Source organism: Acartia tonsa, chromosome 12, assembly GCF_053477335.1.
Source record: "Acartia tonsa isolate MP-2025a chromosome 12, ASM5347733v1, whole genome shotgun sequence".
NCBI lineage: Eukaryota > Metazoa > Arthropoda > Copepoda > Calanoida > Acartiidae > Acartia > Acartia tonsa.
This window is the reverse complement of record NC_137271.1, coordinates 15,121,067-15,139,469: the sequence shown is the minus strand read 5'-3', so window position 1 is coordinate 15,139,469 and position 18,403 is coordinate 15,121,067. Positions and strand designations below refer to the sequence as shown.

Sequence of the window (18,403 nt, the reverse complement as noted above, 5' to 3'; positions counted from 1 at the left end):
TACATGCGTACACCTCATTTAATCAATTAAAACTTTAGATTTCATTTACAGAGAATTAACTTATATACTGTGAACTGGTGGCTACGACCCTTAAGGATTCTAGCGGCACATAAAATGTTTTCTTTTCAATCTATGTTGTTTTTGTTGTTCAATTTTTGATGATTTCTCTTGGTAGGGTGGTGGTATCCTCTCCCAGAATAGTTATTAACCTGCCCAGGACCTTTGAGAAGCTCCACTGTAAAAGAGAACATTGGTTAAGAGGAAAGAGAGGTCCTTATGTACCTTTTCTAATCCATTACCTTAGTCTATATTAATAAGTATGTATTTTAAAAATTCCTTTTCTTTGTCATAAGTGATAGAATGATTCCATTAGAATTAGTCCAAACTTGCTGTTGGTCCACTGTACTAACTGAGGATTGACTGCTAGGTGAGAGTGGTGATGACCTCAATGGAACCAATGAAGCAAGTAGAGATGATCTTAGCAATATCATCAGAGTTGTTCCAGGTGATGATAAATCATTGGTAAACACATTTGTAAATAGAACAAAACAAACCTTCATAAACGCTTAGAATCTAAGTAGTTTTACAGTGATTAAGTTGACATTAGGCTGTTTATTACACTAGTCCCTAAAGTCTTTAAATAACTTTTTCTTATTAGTTGGCTGAACAACTTTGGGAAGATTTATTGAATTTTGATTGGTTGTTTTATTTAGTGTTCAAACTTATTGTTAACTACTAAAGGGGTAATTTTGTGTATCATAATTGGGGATGAACATGAATTTATCGGCCATTGTCTTATTTCTTTTAGATCCCTAAGTTTATACCATATACAAAGGCCAATGTCTACAAAATTTTTCTCTCCATTTTTAAATTACATTTTTAGACCATTTGACAGGATCTACATGTTTCAATGAAGCTCTTATAACCCAGGTTACTTGTACACTATTTCATAACAAAGCTACTCTATAATCCATAGGTGTCAAACTGTGTCTATTTTTACATAGTCAAGTACTGAAACATTTCACTATACCACAAAATGAAGGGTAGTAAAATTAAGGGGCTGCTATTCAGCCAATTAATTGAAATTGCTGAAAGTTCAATGTTTTGTTGGAGTAAAACTTGTATTTTGGTATAACTTAAAAGGAAGGGGTTGAGGGAAAATTTTCACTTAGAATTGTTTGTCAGAATCACATCCTCTTTTCCCTGAGTAAAATTAAATATATATACAATGTTCTGAAGCTTCCCTGAATAGAAAAATATTTAAGAAATAATTGAAGAAGAGATATATATGGCTCAATATGTAGCGCATCCGCTCGTCGTCGGGGAGGTGATAGGTTCAAATCTCGGCTTAACACCACGTCATAACTAAATATGTTAACAATTGTTCCTACAGCTTCTATGTCAGGTGCGCGACAATAGTAGTTAGAGTAGGGGGAATGCCTTGGCCCATTTTCAGTAAGGACATCCAGACAAGGGTCGTGCAATCAAAGAGCTGGTTGTCTGATGGATGTTACATTTTATAATACCCCGGTTGTTTAGACGGAAAAGCAGAGATTTGGCACCCTTAGTTATCCTGTCGACGATAGAGTGTCAATAACAGCAGTCTCGCCCGTAATGAGGTTATTGATACATTGGTACATGCTTCTGTTATTTAGGACATAGATGATCCGCCAACTGAGTGTGAGGATCCCCCAAGTTTGACAGAAATGTTTGGCAGCATGCTACAAATCGATGAGGCTGCTGGCATTTCCATGTGTTAACTATATTCAACTATCATTTCCAGAATAATGTTTAAGAGTTTAAAGAAATTTTTTCAGTATGGCTTCAAAATCGATTAGTATCCGCTGGATTAACCAGTTAATCAGCCATACTGAAAAATCATGTATAGCATCGTATTACAGACAATTTCCAAAGATATAAAAAAAATTCATAAGATTAAAACCGGTTTTGTTAGACCATGCCTTCGGCATTTAATTTAATAATTCTTTATTTTATTATCCACGGAAACCTGTCTATAATATGATGCGATAAATAACTATTATTGTCTTGGTTAATTTACATTTCTGCATTTTAAACCAGTGATAAAAGCATTTGATTGATAAAAAATTAATGAATTAATATTTGTTTATTCAAAATATTGCCATTGGTTAGGAATGGTTTAAAAAATTTAGACAGCCTTCCTAATATATTATGAAATATTTTAGAATATTAAAAGAACAGTAGTTATTTCATTTGTTTGAAAAAAATGTTTTTTTAACCAATATTCCAAAACTAGCTGCCAAACATGTCCCCAAAATATGGATTATTGTAAAGAGTTGTTTTTAATTCACTATTATTGTTTTAGTATTAGATAAAAATCAACAATTTTAAATTAGGAGGGTAAAATCATTTTCATTTATGATTACGGCTTTGACCCTCTAAAAATGACAGTGTATGATTCCATGTTCAAATCTCTTGGTAATGATATCATCATGGTCGATATGATTTTATAATGCACCATTCCCCTTTCAATAGAGATGAACCAGAATGGTTCATACATACCAGCGTTTTATAAATAATGATTTCCATATCTAAATCAATTTAATAGTTTATTTTTAATTTTACATCATTTTTGTAATACAAATTTGTAATGCATTTTTACGATTAACATAATCTAAAAATAGTATGAAAGATTTTTTTTATGTCGATGTTAAAAAAGTAAACTACCATTCCAGTTTTGCCTCTCTTGATCGAAAGTAGAATGGTAGATTACAAAAACCGCAAAGGCCAAAATGATAGCATTACTGTGATGCCAAAGTGTAATGGTAAATCCTACAAAAATCTTATCAACCATGATGATATCATTACAAAGCGAATGGTAAATGAAATCATTTATTACATTTTTTAGAAGGTCAAAACTGTGATCATAGATTTTATTTCCGGTTTTTGTTCAAATCGTTTCAACCTCCTAACTTTAAATGCAATGCAACTAAAATGAATATACTGTACCTTATTTAGATAAATTAGTTTAATTTTAGTCATCAAATAACTATGTATAGTTGTTATTCAATATAAATAAAGATAAAATAGAGAATTTTAAAGACTTTTTGATTTCAATTTTTCAGGGTTCAATGATACATCCATAATTAGTCGAGTGTTTCCTTTATGTCTCATTCCCCTTCCATTTTTTCATAACTTTTATATTCTGATGGAAAGTAATAGAATGCAGTTTCTCGCGATCGTACGCAATGTTGGAAGTGTGACGCAAATTTCAGATGACAGTTTTCGCTATTTGATTTACTTATGTTCTCCATACCTAAGATAAATTGAAAAAACAATATAAAAACACACACACACACTTTTTGCAGGCCATCGTTCTATACGTCCAAAGAGCCATACAAATGACGAGAAAGCATTTTAAAAAATTAAAAATTGGTGAAGGTAGTGATAAAACGGTATATAGTTTTATAAAAACACAACAAATGGATCAACAGACGAAGCAATATGGCTGATCTATTAAGTAGCTTCTCTTATATAAATAAACACATAATCTTTAATTTATGATATTTATAATACTTAACACATTAACTATAAATTAATTTTTGTTTTTAACAACATATATTGTAGAATTACTGTTTGAAAATCTTGGAAACCTAAAACAAAGGATATAGTAGCTAAAGCAATAATCCGTAAAATTGTGAGCAAGCTTCCAGTCAAATGCGCTAAGCTTATTAAGTCTAAATGTTCTTAGTGTTGACCAAACGCATTGTATAATTTAACGCATATTTTAAAAACAGTTTGACCTAGTAAGCGTATTTGACTGGAGTCTTACTCACAACTTTACGTATTAATCTAGTATTCCCATTATTACATTATATAACTTTTATCTAAAAACCTGGATGACAACATCCATAGGTAGCGAACCAAAGGTGTTCTTAGTAGAAAGTAGTTAATGATCATTCAAATATGTACTTATTTATTCGTTGGCTGAACAACATTGGAACTTAAGTGAATTTTGATTAGTTAATTCATTAAGTTCAGTGTTACTGTTCTAACATTAAAACCACTAATTTTAATCTATTTTATGGGAAATTTTGTGTATCATAATTGGGAATGTACATCAAGGGGGGGGGGGGAGTTCTGACACTTTTGCGTAAACCTGGTGTATAGGCTTTATCTTTAAACTGAGAGGATAGGTTATTAGGGATAAAATCATTCCTATATGATGAATTTCCCCAGATTTAAGATTTTTTGGATAGGCCTCCAGGTTCCGGAGCTTCAGGCCTCTAGGTGGTCTCTGTACAGGTAAAAATTAAAAATAAGATTTTTTTTGAAGAGTTAGAGGTTAACTTATAAAACAAAATATGCTTCTTTTTTATTGTTATTCACATATTTGAAGAAAAACATACATATTTTATCTCATAAGCTGACATCTAACTCTTAAATTTTTTTTTTTCATTTTTACCTGTACAGAGACCACCTGGAGGCCTGGAGCTCCGGAACCAGGAGGCCTATCCAAAAAATCTTAAATCTGGGGAAAATTCGGCAACGGTTTTATCTCTTTATCCCCTGATAGTAGCTGAACTACAAAAATTACCTGAAATTTATTGTTTCTTTGATCAAGTCCATTCCTTTTACTTCATCTATAATCTCAAAATTTTCTAAAAAAGATTAGATTAGTTAGTAGCAGAGGCGTACAGAGGTATAGGGGGGGAGGATGTATCCATCACTTATGGCAAGATTAAGTTTGGTGGATACCCGCCCCTTAAATACCGTTCTATATTAGCCAGTTGGGTGTCAAGATTAAAAGGAAAAAACCCTTTAAATTTAAGGGTATGTGAAAAAGATTTGCCCTTAAGTCTACCAGAAAATGATGTGTTTTTTTATTAGTATGGAGGGACTTAAGTGATATGTATCACTATCCTGACCATAAAATAAATCCCACCTTGTTACATCCCCCTAACGCTCACACCTACACATTGATATCCCTTCGACTTGGGCTTTCATCCGGTAGGTTGGGAGGGGATGGGGTAAATATGGTGTTTTAGGGGTACGCTATTTAAGCCAGCTACAAGTATCACTCTTTTAGATTACATGAGTTTGCATCAAAACATAATCCTTAAGATTTTATTACCTTTAATAATGGCCATAGGTTGAGAATTAAAATCATCCTTTAATATCAGGAGATGGGTAAATTGGTCCACAAGTTCCTAAAAAAAAATTACAAAGAATAAGAGGAAGGAGTGGGGGGGGGGAGTTGGGGGGTGTGGAATAAGTGATATAAGTTTTCCGGAATTGTAATGTAGGGAGTAGATTTGAAATCTGCATCAAATTTTAAGGATTTTTTATAAAATTCGTTTTTTGTATAATTCTTTATCTAAAAGCGGAAATACAAATTAAGTTAATTAATTTTGGCATCTGTGATTGGTGGATTTAAAAAATCTGCGCTCTGATTGGATGTCGTACATCATTCAACCAATTAGAGCGCAGGTATTTTAAAATCCACCTATCCTATTGGTCAAAATTAATTAACTTAAAATGTATTTTCGCTTTTAGATAAAGAATTTTACAAAAAACGAATTTTATAAAAAATCCTTAAAATTTGATGCAGATTTCAAATCTACTCCCTACATTAAAATTCCGGAAAACTTATATCTCTTAGACTGTGGAAAGATTATTTTATCAAGTAATCGAATAAAGGAAATAGTAGCTTTTTCGAAATCAGTAAAGTTGTTAGCAAGATTCCACTTAAATGCGCTTATAATTTCAAACTGTTTTTAAATGTGCGTTTAATTTTACTGTCTTAACCATAACACTTTGGTTAAGTGTGACTTCCGAATTTGCGGGAAGTTCTAGAGATCTTAGTCTTTCAAGGCAAAACCCCCAATACCAGGAACCATCAAGTTCAACAGCAGGTTTGAGTATAGATTTATTGACACAAACTATTTCAAAGTCCTGAAATTACAAGATCAATTAATAAACAGAATAAAATATTACTCGTTAAAACTTAAAACTTTGAGCACTAAAAAATCTTTTTTTCTTATGGTTAAAGAATCTTTGGGTACTTTGGCTTTAAAGGAAAATTATTTGGTTTATAGACCATTGTTAAATGCATAAATATAAGCACATAAAAATTACTAAAACATAATATTTGAATCATAATAAAGTTTCTTGTGTAGCTGGCTAAAGCCTTAAAACTTAATAAATCGGTCCTATATGTCATACAATTATATATGAAAACGAAGAAAAAACTACCTGAAGTTCTTATGGTTTAAGCACCTGGCATACTAGGGTTATTCGGGCACTCTGAGACCAATTCTCCGAATGTCTTTATCCACACACATATAAATCAGAAGTGGCGTGGCGACACCAAAACATAAACAATCTTACAATGCCGCAACTCTTTAGGAAATTTAAGCAAAGACAACATTTTTTCTGGACTGGAATTATGGAATAAGGAAATTAATTTCGATCTTGATAAACACAAAGCTTCCTCGAAAAGAGGTTAAGACATTTACTATGCATTTGGTAAACATTAAGAACAGTTAGACTCAATAGGCGCATTTGACATAGTTTACGGAATATTACGAAAGCTGCTATTCCCTTTTTGCATATTAGAAAGCTTAAAATTTCATATTTTGCTTTCTAGATAATAAGATAGATAGATTGTATTTTAAAATGATCATACAAAATAGGTAGGAATAAAAAAACCTAGTTTAGGAAAAAACTTCTGAAATATTGCCATTTATCTAGGGAGGGAGAGATATTTGGCTGTTTATTACACTAGTCCCTAATTAATTCATTAAGTTGAGTTCTAACCACTAATTGTAATCTACAGAAGGGGTAACTTTGTGTATCATCATTGGGGAATGGGATATACATCGATTTACCGACCATTGTCTTATCCCAATATATACCTGTATTTGTTAGTATTGTTATTACCACCTCTCCTCCCTTATCATTAATTTTCATCAAAATCATGTAAAACTATTAATTAAAGATTTGTTGTTCCGAGAACTGCTAAAAACCGTGTCTAATCAGAGACCCCCCCCCCCCCCACCCAACACAAACAATACCTGATTTGTCATATTTTCTGTTTTATCATATTCCCAATTGTCATTTGCCTGTAAAAATCGTGTTATACCTAAAATATAAATAATGCATGTATACAAAATTTAATCAATATTAATACTTGGATGATGCACCAGATTTTTATGTACTGAGATAAAGTGATGCTCGCAGCTGGCTATAATAACATTATCCCCCAAATCCACCCCCTTTACCCCCATATTTTCCCTTTTAAGTGAATAAATGAGGTCCATATTAGCAAGCTAAAATTTAAGACAATTTTTCCTAAATCCTTTAAACATTTAAAATACGGATATTTCTCCGCCAAATTTCATTACTTTAAAATCTTTTCAAGAAATTTTTTTCCTTCCATAAAAAATAGATATTCATCAAAAACTTTTTAAACGCAAATAAGCCCTTCAGACTGTGAGATCTAAATGGACAGACGAATATAAACATTCACTATTGTAGTTATTCTGGGGGCTGTTTATCCCTATCATTTGGATTCAAAGAGGTAAGGTGGCAGAAAAATAGCCTAAAGCCATACCAGGAATTAAATCTAAAAATAAAATAGCCTAAACCTATCCCGGGACCAGTGTTAAGTTATCATAAAAAGGAAAACTCAAGCAGTTCAGAAATCTTTAGACAAAAAAAAACCTTGCTACTTTTTATAAATTCTAGCGGCTACGCCCTAGAGGCCTCTAGGAGGGGGAAGTTGAATTTGTTTGTAATTTTAATAAAAAAATTAAATACCTAAAAACTTTTTGGGTGTGAATATTTATTATAGGTGCGATTTCTCTTGGGAGGGTGGTAATACCCTCCCCCAAAATAGTTCCCAGAACCTATGAGAAGCTACCCTGTAAAGGAGAAACATTTAGGTTGTGCAGTTAGCGAGATCCTTCGCTACAGATAATAAACCTTACTACTTTATATAATAGGATGTAATACAAACCAGTTTGACATGAAGCTACGTCTAAATGAACTCTAACATTCGTGTTGCCTTTCTAAAATAATACAAAAGCTTTCTAAAAGTGATGATTGCTGAACAAACAAACGTGAATCGAACTTGAACTCTCACCACCGTAGCTCGTAAATTAGTATAGACACCACTGCCTCGCTTACAAATATGGTTTCCAGTAAGAAACCGATTAATATCCAGTGGATTAAAACCGTTTCTATGCTACACTGAAAAATTGTGTATAGCATCGAATTACAGACAATTTTGCACAAATTTGAAAATAGACGTATGTTTCGTATAAATCTTCAATAAATATATCAGATGTCTATCTCTAATGGCAGCTGAGAAAGATACATTCACGAACCATCTTACTAACTGACAGACAACGTAAACTATAGAACAGCTGCGCTACTACAAAAATATGCCAACCTCTAAATTATGAAGGTTGACCAAAGCTTGGCCTCCAGGATAATTGATACTGGACACAAACGTCATGACCAATGTCAAGGCAACATTTGCCAACAGGGATAGGACAACACAGTAGGAACCAAGCTTCCATTTCAGGCTAACAGTCCTATTAATAAATGTATAAATACAGATGTATAAACAGACAACTACCTGGATCCCCCTGTTGCAGAGGACCTTTTGCTTTCTGCTCTTTTGTTGCGACTTGGATGTGTTAATATTCCCGACCCTATTGGTTGATTTTCATAACCCAATTGAAAGTCGGCAGAGGGTCCTCGCGGTATGGAGACATACAGTTATTTAACCCTTTCCCATCCATTGTTTTACTCTAATGTCCTATTAAATAAACGGGAATCTTAAAAAAACTACTATTTTTATTATCAAATTCTTGACTTTAAGTACTAGAATGTCTCTGTGTATTTCTAGCTAGTTTTCTGGTTAAACAGCATCACTCTCGATGAAACACCCGAAACAATTTATAAAGCGAAGATTTTCTATAATTTGGGTCGGTCCGTCCGTCCGTAACGTTACGTTACCGTTAAATGTTACCAGAAGTAAGTCTAATTAAAACCTGCTGATTTTTTTTACTTTTTGACAAGAAATATTTGTATGATTTAATTATCCTATTTATCCGATTTTTGTAATAATGATTTCTAGGCTATCAAGGTATAATATTGTAAGCGAGGCATCTCTTAAAAATGAAACTATGTCATATTTTCAATCTTGTTAAAATTCTGATGTTTGAGATTCGCTTTAATGGATGTTGTTATTCTTGTTTCATAAAGGAGAATTTTATTAACAAACTTAAATAACGTAATTTTTTTAAATATACTATACCTTTTATTCCAAATGGTAGCAAATACAACAGCAATACAGTAATTGAACAAGGGTAGAGAATAGATAATAAACCTGAAATAGTTATTTATTTCATCGTATTATAGACAGCTTTCCACGGATATTAAAATGAAAAATTTAATTTAGTTTAAAATTAATTTTATTAGCCCAGAGAAGCCGTAGGCCAGGGCAGAAATAATGGTATCAATTTCATGATTTTTATTTTAATATACGATGCTATACTATAACATGATTTTAGTAAGGCTGGGAACCGGTTCTTATCCAGCGGATATTAATCGGCTTCAAAGCCATACTGGAATTACAATATGTACTTTTACTTATTTGGCCGTTTCTCTCAGGGGTTAGACATACAAAAATATATAAAAAAAACTACCCTTCCCCCTATATTCAATTTATAATTAAAATTGGGAGGGGGAAATTCAGTGCTCGATTGGCAAAATACCAATTTTTAATTGTCCGTTGCAAGATTAGTTGTATTAAAATACAAATTGTATTCTAAACAAACTAATAGGTTTATGACCCTCAATGGCAATCACATAAAATAATCCATCTAAATTGATCTAATATTCAACTAGTACTAGTTTAATAAAAAATTCCATTGTCCCCCCTCCCTGAATTAAGATGCAAAGAGTACATATACAATAAATAAAATCTTACCTGAGCTCTTTGTGTGGTAGAAAAGAATAAACAAACACAAATGCAAGGGTAGGCAACAAATACCTAAAAGTAAAAATTTTCAGAATGATAATGGATATATTATCACTTGGATCTTACACCAGATTTTTATGTTGTCTAATAAAGTGAAACACGCAGCGGCTAAAATAACAATTTGCATTACCTCCCCTTCTTCTAGATGAGCGAACTAACCAATAAATAAATCAGTGTTCTTATTAAAGAATATTCGTTTTAAATCATTATTTGTTCATAAAAATGCGTTAAAGATGTATTATTTTCTGGTTTAGTCTAGATTGGGCTGTACAAAGTTACAATATCTAGTAGTACTTTATCGTCCACTAGCGGGTACGCCCCCTAGAGGCCTCTAGGGTCACTTGAGGAGGGGGAAGTCGAATTTGATAACCCAATTTCTTTTTTTGATTTTAAAAGAAAAATTTTAAAAAAATTTTGGGAGTAGCCCCCCCTCCCCTATTTTTAAATTAAGTTAAAAAAATAAAAAAAAAATTTTTTTTTGGGGGGGGAATTTTTTTCTAGGGGCGATTTTTCTTGGGAGGGTGGTGGTGCCCTCCCCCAAAATAGTTATAAACTTCCCGGGACCTATGAGAAGCTACCCTGTTAAGGTGAACCTGATCGGTTCAGCGGTTAGCAAGATCCTTCGGTACAAACAGACACACAGACCAGACAAACATCCTTTTACTATATTATAAGGATTGTTCCATCCCTGCAATAATGTGCAATCGTAAAAAATCCTATTTTAGGTTAATATAAAGCAGTCAGCTTGACAGGGTTGATATGTTGAATGTTGAGTATACAGCTTAGCAATAAGGGGGAGGTAGGTTGTGCTAAAAATTCCTAAAGGTGTGAGTTTTAAGGCTTAAAAACAGTAGTAAAACGATTATATTCATTAAATATTTAGTGAATATTTTCGTTCTACTATTGTTTTCAAACCTTAAAACTTACACCTCTACGGAATTTTAGCACAATCTAACTCCCCCTTTTATATTTAAAGATGTATAATCCAGACAAATACCTGCCCTAAGTATTGGGGACAATTTCCGTCTGAGAGCAATTGATTTTTTGTTCTTTTGTAGCAAGTCGACTGTGTTCATATTTCCGATGCAATATGCTGATTTCAAAGACCATTTTGAAAGTCGGCACAGGGTCCCCCCACCCAGTAGGTAAGGTTACATATAGCTCGTGCCCCCCTCTATTCTTTTACTTGTATGGCTTTGCTACTAAAAATATACTTACTTGAAAACTTCAGATTTTCTGGCAATGAAAGGAAATATAAAAATGGCGGGTAGAGAGGTCATCAAACTTCGCGGCAACGCAGAGTAAAAATACCTAAAATAATTTATATTCATTTTGAGCTCCCAAGAAGCCTCTAGGGACACTTGAAGTCGACCCTACAATTCAAATTTTTCTTGAGAAAAAGTAAAATATACATCCACTGGCCATTTTTCTTGGTCTTAGAGGGGTGGAGGTACCCTTCCCGAAATAACTAAACTTTGAGGGAGAACCATATCAGTTCAGTGGTTAGCGAGATCTGCCACCATCCTGTTACTTTTATATGAACATTACAATTACATAAAATAAGGATAGATATGAGAGACAAAATCACTTATTTCATGGATTAAAAATATTGGTTTAAAAGTTTGTACACTACTAGTTTAGAACTAACTAATTAAAATTCACGAAAGTACCCAAAGTTTTTAACCAACAACGAATAAGCTTACGTCGTCATTAAACTTTGGGTACCAGCGTAATTTACAGTGAATTGTCCTATCCCTCCCTGGCTATATAACAAAATCGTACTTACCACGTAAAAGGCATCACTCCCCATTCCCCACTCTTGTTAAGTATGGTATTAAAGTATAATACCTCTAAAAACACAATCGTACCAATAAGATTGAGACTTTTCTTGAATTCAATTAGGGTCCTTAGGTCCTTGCGACCGTCCATAACGGATAGCTCTGATAGGTAATTTAGACATGTCAAAATTGTCCCATCGATTAAACATGAGAATTTTACAGGTAAAATATACTATAAATACAGTATAAAAGCTTTTACAGTATGGCTTTGAAACTGATTAATATCCGCTAGATTAGAAGCTATATTTTGCAAGGTTTTGCTGAGTAAAGGACAGAAAAGCTATATTTTGTAAAAAGAATAGGACAGAAAAGCTATATTCTGTATGTGTAAAGGACAAAAAAGCTATATCTTGTAAAAGAAAAAGAACAGAAAAGCTATATATATTGTAAAAGTAAATGACAGAAAAGCTATATTGTCTTATCCCTTTCGATCCCTGTTAATAAATATAATATTGGTATGATCCCTAGTTCTGGCCACAGCCATCTCCTCCAGAAATATGAATCTACTAACACAGACACAGGTACATACACTAGAAAAATATAAGTTTTAACTTAATAAGAAGGTTTCATCATTCCAGAAATATGAGTCAACCAACACAGACACAAGTACAATATATACCTACCTACTATAAATTATTAAATGTATTATGTTTAAAAAAAAAACAATTTACAAAACAAGGACAATTATAACAAAATACCTAATTGAAATAAACTATAAACTATTATACAGAAATAACTATGTATATAATGTTTTAAAATTGTGGTGCTGTCATATGGAGTACATATGGAGTAGCTGCGCTTCATTTAAGCAAAATATTAGCATAGCAATTATGGATGATGTTCATTAGGGTGGGTCGATTTTGGACATTTTTTTTCTGAGGCTAAAGCGGGGATCTGCAAATGATTTGTATGAGTATAATACACCTCTGGATGATTTAAAATCTATCCTAAGTCTTAAAACCGCTGACGACCAGACATTCAATTGTATATCTATTTGTAAATGGGAGTTAAATTTTTTTGAATCAGAACTATGGCTTCATGGTGCTCCCAGAAATGTTTTTAAGGTTAATTTTATCTGTTGCATATCCCCTCTTTGTCTAATTCCGATATGAACCCGCCCTAATGTTCATATTTAGATACGGCCAGATTAGGACTTAATGGCTTAATTTTGTGCTTAAGTATAGCGCCTTGGCTGTTATTTTTTACCTGCTAAAGCAGAAAAACCAGAGATGAATGTTTGTTTCAATCTAATTTCCAAAGAAAAATTCAAATAAAGCTTTATAGTAAGTTGGTTGTATTTGACTGTACGTCAAACTGTACGACCGTCACTAAGAGATAGCATAAAAATTGACTGCGTCCTTCTTGTAAATTTTTAAATTTGCAATAATTTTCCATATTCTTTAGTCAAGCAATTTATTTGAGTTTCAATTTTAAATTTGAGTTTTCAGTCAAAAATTAGGAAATATTTTTGCTGGTAGGGGACCTATGAAAAGCTACACTGTAAAGGAGAAACACATCGTTTTAGTGAGATCCTTCGCTACAGACAAAAAAGCTTACTACTTTATATTATAGGATATTCTTTTGTTCGCTATCTTATTTGTAATTCAATGTTAAATTTCACTCAGATTTACGATCGAAAAATTGTGTTTTAGATATTTACTGCATATATCATAATGATATGTATTTTTCTTTCCTATCGATTGTATTTGCTTCTGCTAGATGATATATCAACATAAAACCTAGAAAAAGTGTTAATATTTAAAAAAATTTAAAAAAAAACTAGTTGAAAAGTATATATGTAGTAATACCATAAAGTACCAAATATTAAAAAATAGTACATATATTATTTCCGACTCTTTTAAAGGCCCAATACATAATCAGAGGTGAATTCTTAAAAAAAATTTGCCCCACTAATCGCTTAGTGGGGCAAAATTGTTTTCGTGAAAAATTCTCCAATATCACATAAAAAATCTACAAAAATTATATAAAATCTTATGTTCATAACCCTTCTATGATTTTGTTTATTTTTTGTAGATCTTTAATGTGATTTTGGTGGATTTATCACGAAAACAATTTTGCCCCATTGAGCGATTAGTGGGGCAAACTTTTTTTAAGAATCCACCTCAGATCAAGGTCTCCCTCCCTTTGGGCAGAGATACATATAGCTCATGTCCCCTCCATTTTTTTTTCTTTAAAAACCCCTCCCCAAAAAATAATTACCTAATAAAATAGCTAACTCTGCTCTGAATATCAAAATAGCCGCAGCGGAAAACAAAACAAATCTGAAAATATAATGATTATAGGACTGGACATCAGGGAGGAAGGGAGGGGACAATGGGCAATTAATTCAATTTTAGAGTTTTAACTTAATATCTTCAAAACCAGATATATCTGGAAAATTCCAAAAATTTAGATGGAACAATCTTTATTTGATTTGTATAATAAGAAATTATTAAACACTGAAAGAAAAGTATTTAACATTAGGTTATACTGTCTTATTTTCCTGTGAAGAGTCTGTAATTTATCATAAGAGGTATGACCTTAGTACTGGCAGTTTCTTACAAAATAATACCATAATTGGGGGTAGTTTTCATATTTGACAAGGGGTTGATTAGAATGGATAGTTACAGAAGTATCACAGTAGAATTTCTGGTTTATCCCACCCATTCTTAGAAGAAAACTATTTTGTTTAAAAACCAAAATAAACTTGTTTTGAATTTTTTTCAAATGGTCTGCTGGTATTTGTATTGGTTAATTCAGTAAGAGTTGTCTGCTTTTGGGAATAATTGTTATAGCGGCATTCTTCGCGCTGGTACCCAAAGTCTTTGAAATATGCCAAAATAATAAAAGTTGCATGTGTTCTGGTACCCAAAGTCCAAGAATGTCAGAAATATGAATTTTAGATCCATTGTCCCCTCCCTTCCTCCCTGACTGGACATACGTGGATATATTGACAGTGGAAAATTTGTCGTCATTTTAGTTTGCTAATATGGACCTCATGTAATGGTCAGTTAGTTCATCCAGTAGGATGGGGTAAAGGGGGTGAATTGGAGGGTATCGTTATTTTAGACAGCTACGAGCATTACTTTATCAGAGTTCATGAAAATCTAGTTCAACATCCAAGTAAATAATACCTATATCGTAGAAAATAATATCTCAAGAAAAATGGGTTTTTCAGAATACTGTGAGTTTTTAAAGAAAATTATTTTAGTTCAGTTGTGGATTAAAGTAAGAAAACTAGGAGTCACTAACCGAGAGACGTCCAGGCATCTTATATTTAGGGGGGTAAAATGAAAGGTTTCAAATGTTTGAGGGGTTTAATCTAAAACAATTAGAGGGGTAAAATAAGGAGTCTTAACCCTTAACGGTCCGGTTTTTTCTATCTCATTTTCTGTGTGTGAAAGATGAAGAGCCCAAACTGCTTGACTTTTTAAGTATGGATATGACACATAACTGAGAGTTGGAATTTTTTAATATCTCCATCCTGGCGGGCACAGGATGCCAGCAAACCTGGCAGGGTCATCCAGGTAAAGAACAAAAATATTTTTTTTGACTTAAACAAAGCATTTTATCTTACCAAAATACTAAAATATCCTCTAGTAGTACATCCTCATATTAAATACAGGTGTTCAAGTCAATATCAGGTTCCAGGTATGATCCTGCAGGTCCTGATCCTCCAGGTCTCCAGAAATCTTTAAAAGGCTCCTGTGGCCGCAATTTTGACTTAGAGACTTCAAATTTTAAACTTAAGCTTTTCTTGCATGTCTACATAATGTATTAAAATTTCATAAAGATCCGCAGCCGTTTTCCCGCCGACCGTCGACTGCGGCGGCTGGAAGCTGCCAAGTAGAGCTGCGGCCGCTGAAATTTATGTTTTGATATTTCAAATATAAAATTTACATAAAAAATAAACATTTTCTGCAAAAAGAATTTTCTTCTAGCTTCAAAAATAAAAAAAAATCTAAGAGGATAATACCACCTTTTTGTATTTTGTTGAGCATATCCAGTTAAGGCAGGCAACACCAGGCCTAAAATTAAAAACTAAATTGAAACACTGATTAAGTAGTTGATAGGTACATAAAAATCGGTTAAGATACAATGGTGCTTTCATCAAATCAATTCTTGACTACTTAATGAAAACACCCCTTTATTTATAATTATTTTTTTAAAGTGGAGGAAAGTACTTTTTGGATTCGGGTTGCTTTTTACACCACCTAACAAATTTTAAATTTATTTAAAATTAGGGGGAGGAGTTTCTGTGATTGCTAGGCACTTTAAGGAAACCGCCGTAACATCAAAGACACGAGCCACGGATTAATGTTTCATATAATCAGTTAAATCGTAATATATAAGTTTCTTAATATAAGACCATTTAGAATTGTGAAAATGGCTAGATTATGTATTTAAAACCTTAATATTAAAATCATACCATCATGGGATAGAACATTTTACTGTAGTAAACTGATACCTATACATTCTAATGATATTAAACAAAACTACCCCTTCTTTTGATCAAAATTATTAGTTCTAAAGTATTCACTAGTTTGGAACCAACCAATCAAAATCTAAAGTTTTGAGCCAACAAATAAGACAACGTAATTTAAAACATTGCATTGGGTACCACTACCAGTATAATTTACTAGCTAACTGACCTAATGCAAATATATTGGGCAGAGGTCGGGAAGAATAGAAAAGTAGATGAAACTGTGATACAGTCAGTACCATCATCCAGAATTTTACTCCATAATACCTGAAATTAGACGAACAATTAAAACCTATCGAAACACAATAAGGTGAAAATTTTTTGAATTATCTATCTTTTTATAGTCTTACTAGCGGCTGTACCCCTAGCATCTAGGGGCTCTGTATTCAAAGGGGTTACAAATAGCCTAAAACCATCATGGGACCTATGAAAAGCTTACCATTAAATAGAGAACCTATCAGTTCTACAGTTATTAAGCTTAAGACAAAAAAAACCTTAGTACTTTATATAATAGGAAAACAGCTAACTTTTCACGTTAAGAGAAGAAATTTTTTTTCTGAAAACAATAGTTATATAAGCAATAAGGGAGGGGAGCGGTGGGAGTCGTCCCTCACTTCTAATATTAGTTCTAAAGAGAAAAATCTATTTTTTATAGAAGGAGGGGGATGGGGTGGGGGTCATTTTCTCGATGTTATTTTTCTTGGGAGGGTGTAGACTGTAGGTACCCATTCTCCAAAATAGCTATACACCCTGGACCTATATATAAGCAGCTAAACTGTAAAAGACAACCATATCGGTTCAGCAGTTAGCGAGATCTTAATCTACAGACACACAGACAGACATCCTGTTACTTTTAAACAAGGATTACCTTGGGTTTTTATTAAGTTGTGTGGAGAAGTTGACAAGACATTGAACTATTCTTGTGGCTAAGACAATCCGCACTGAATAAATATAGTAGTAAGTAAGGAAGGATTCAAACTCTAGACCTCATTAATTTTCTTGAAAAATGGATGTAGAATATACGTAGATTTAATGACAGGGCGAAATTTTCGCATTTTTAGGTTGCTAGCATGGACATGATTCATTGCCCAGTTCGTTTATCCACTAGGTGTGGAGGGAATGAGGTAAAGGGGTAGATGGGAGGGTTCGTTATTTTAGACAGCTACAAGTTTCACTTCAAAGTGTCAATTCAAAATCACAATAAATCAATTTTTATAAAATATATCAATGCTGTCTTTTCTAATTTTGAATCGGATTTTTTTTTTGGTGGGGGGGGGGATAAATAAAAAACTTGAAAGTTACACCTGAGTACCTAAACTATTTGCATTAATATGTATTAAAAGATAAAGTTGAGGCTACCAGCTAAATCTTAGGTGTCACCTCCAAATATTTTAATCCATACAACAAAGGGGGACAAAATAAGAATAAAATATGGGAAGCGCTTCCCTGAAAATTAAATTCTTACCTGCATATTGAGTTCCCAGTTTGGAGAGATTGAACAAAAACTTTGAAATCCACGCAAATATAGAAACAGCTAAAATAAGGACAATATTTTGTCTATAAGCAAGGGCGTCCAAGCTTTTTCATTTGGGGGAGGGGGGCGGTTTAATCACCCCTTTATCCCCCCCCCCATTGGACGTCCATGTCTATATGATAAACAAAAATATGGGTAAGTTTGTAACAGTCAGAAATTTTAGTGTGCGAGAGTGCTGTCATTGACACTTTAACGTCAGGTCCAACAACCAAGGATAACTCTTTGATTGCACGACCTTTGTCTGAAAATCTTAACTATACATGGTAATGAGTTGCAACTGTTTACTTTTGGACCAAGGCTTTTCTCATAATTTTTCAATTAATTTTGGCCATGCCCATCTGACATAGTAGCAGCAGCTGGAACCATTTTCAACGTCTTTAGTTATGACGCGGCGTTATTGAGCCGAGATTTGAACTCATCACCTCAAGGTTCGGATGCGCTACGTGTTAAGCCATGGTCACGCGTTTTCAACAAGTAAACCCCGGACCACAGTATACGCAGATATAAATTATTCA

General features: G+C 33.1%; 1 protein-coding gene and 1 long non-coding RNA gene across 3 annotated transcripts in view; one reads left to right on the top strand and one right to left on the bottom strand.

The window, feature by feature from the left end:
• The first annotated feature begins 3 nt into the window (after positions 1-3).
• LOC145333199 (uncharacterized) lies at positions 4-2,412 on the top strand. The gene is made up of 4 exons (XR_013884475.1): positions 4-7; positions 428-505; positions 884-930; positions 1,656-2,412. It is a non-coding gene; the product is annotated as an uncharacterized LOC145333199 (long non-coding RNA).
• A 1,119-nt stretch (positions 2,413-3,531) lies between these two features.
• Alg12 (Alg12 alpha-1,6-mannosyltransferase) overlaps positions 3,532-18,403 on the bottom strand; it is a 17,062-nt gene continuing 2,190 nt past the window's right edge. The window contains exons 4-21 of one of the 2 annotated variants that reach the window (XM_080179254.1): positions 17,820-17,888; positions 17,223-17,295; positions 16,524-16,621; positions 15,851-15,899; positions 14,092-14,153; positions 13,568-13,610; positions 13,078-13,121; positions 12,339-12,401; positions 11,820-11,886; positions 11,252-11,344; positions 9,983-10,045; positions 9,308-9,379; positions 8,435-8,579; positions 8,000-8,051; positions 7,056-7,123; positions 5,114-5,189; positions 4,577-4,640; positions 3,532-3,632 (exon numbers count right to left, since the gene is read on the bottom strand). In XM_080179254.1, the coding sequence (XP_080035380.1) occupies positions 3,575-3,632; positions 4,577-4,640; positions 5,114-5,189; positions 7,056-7,123; positions 8,000-8,051; positions 8,435-8,579; positions 9,308-9,379; positions 9,983-10,045; positions 11,252-11,344; positions 11,820-11,886; positions 12,339-12,401; positions 13,078-13,121; positions 13,568-13,610; positions 14,092-14,153; positions 15,851-15,899; positions 16,524-16,621; positions 17,223-17,295; positions 17,820-17,888 (1,259 nt within the window). In that variant the 3' untranslated portion in view covers positions 3,532-3,574. Of the gene's footprint in view, positions 3,633-4,576; positions 4,641-5,113; positions 5,190-7,055; positions 7,124-7,999; positions 8,052-8,434; positions 8,580-9,307; positions 9,380-9,982; positions 10,046-11,251; positions 11,345-11,819; positions 11,887-12,338; positions 12,402-13,077; positions 13,122-13,567; positions 13,611-14,091; positions 14,154-15,850; positions 15,900-16,523; positions 16,622-17,222; positions 17,296-17,819; positions 17,889-18,403 lie in introns of those variants that run through there. The other variant, XM_080179255.1, reaches the window with a different exon arrangement.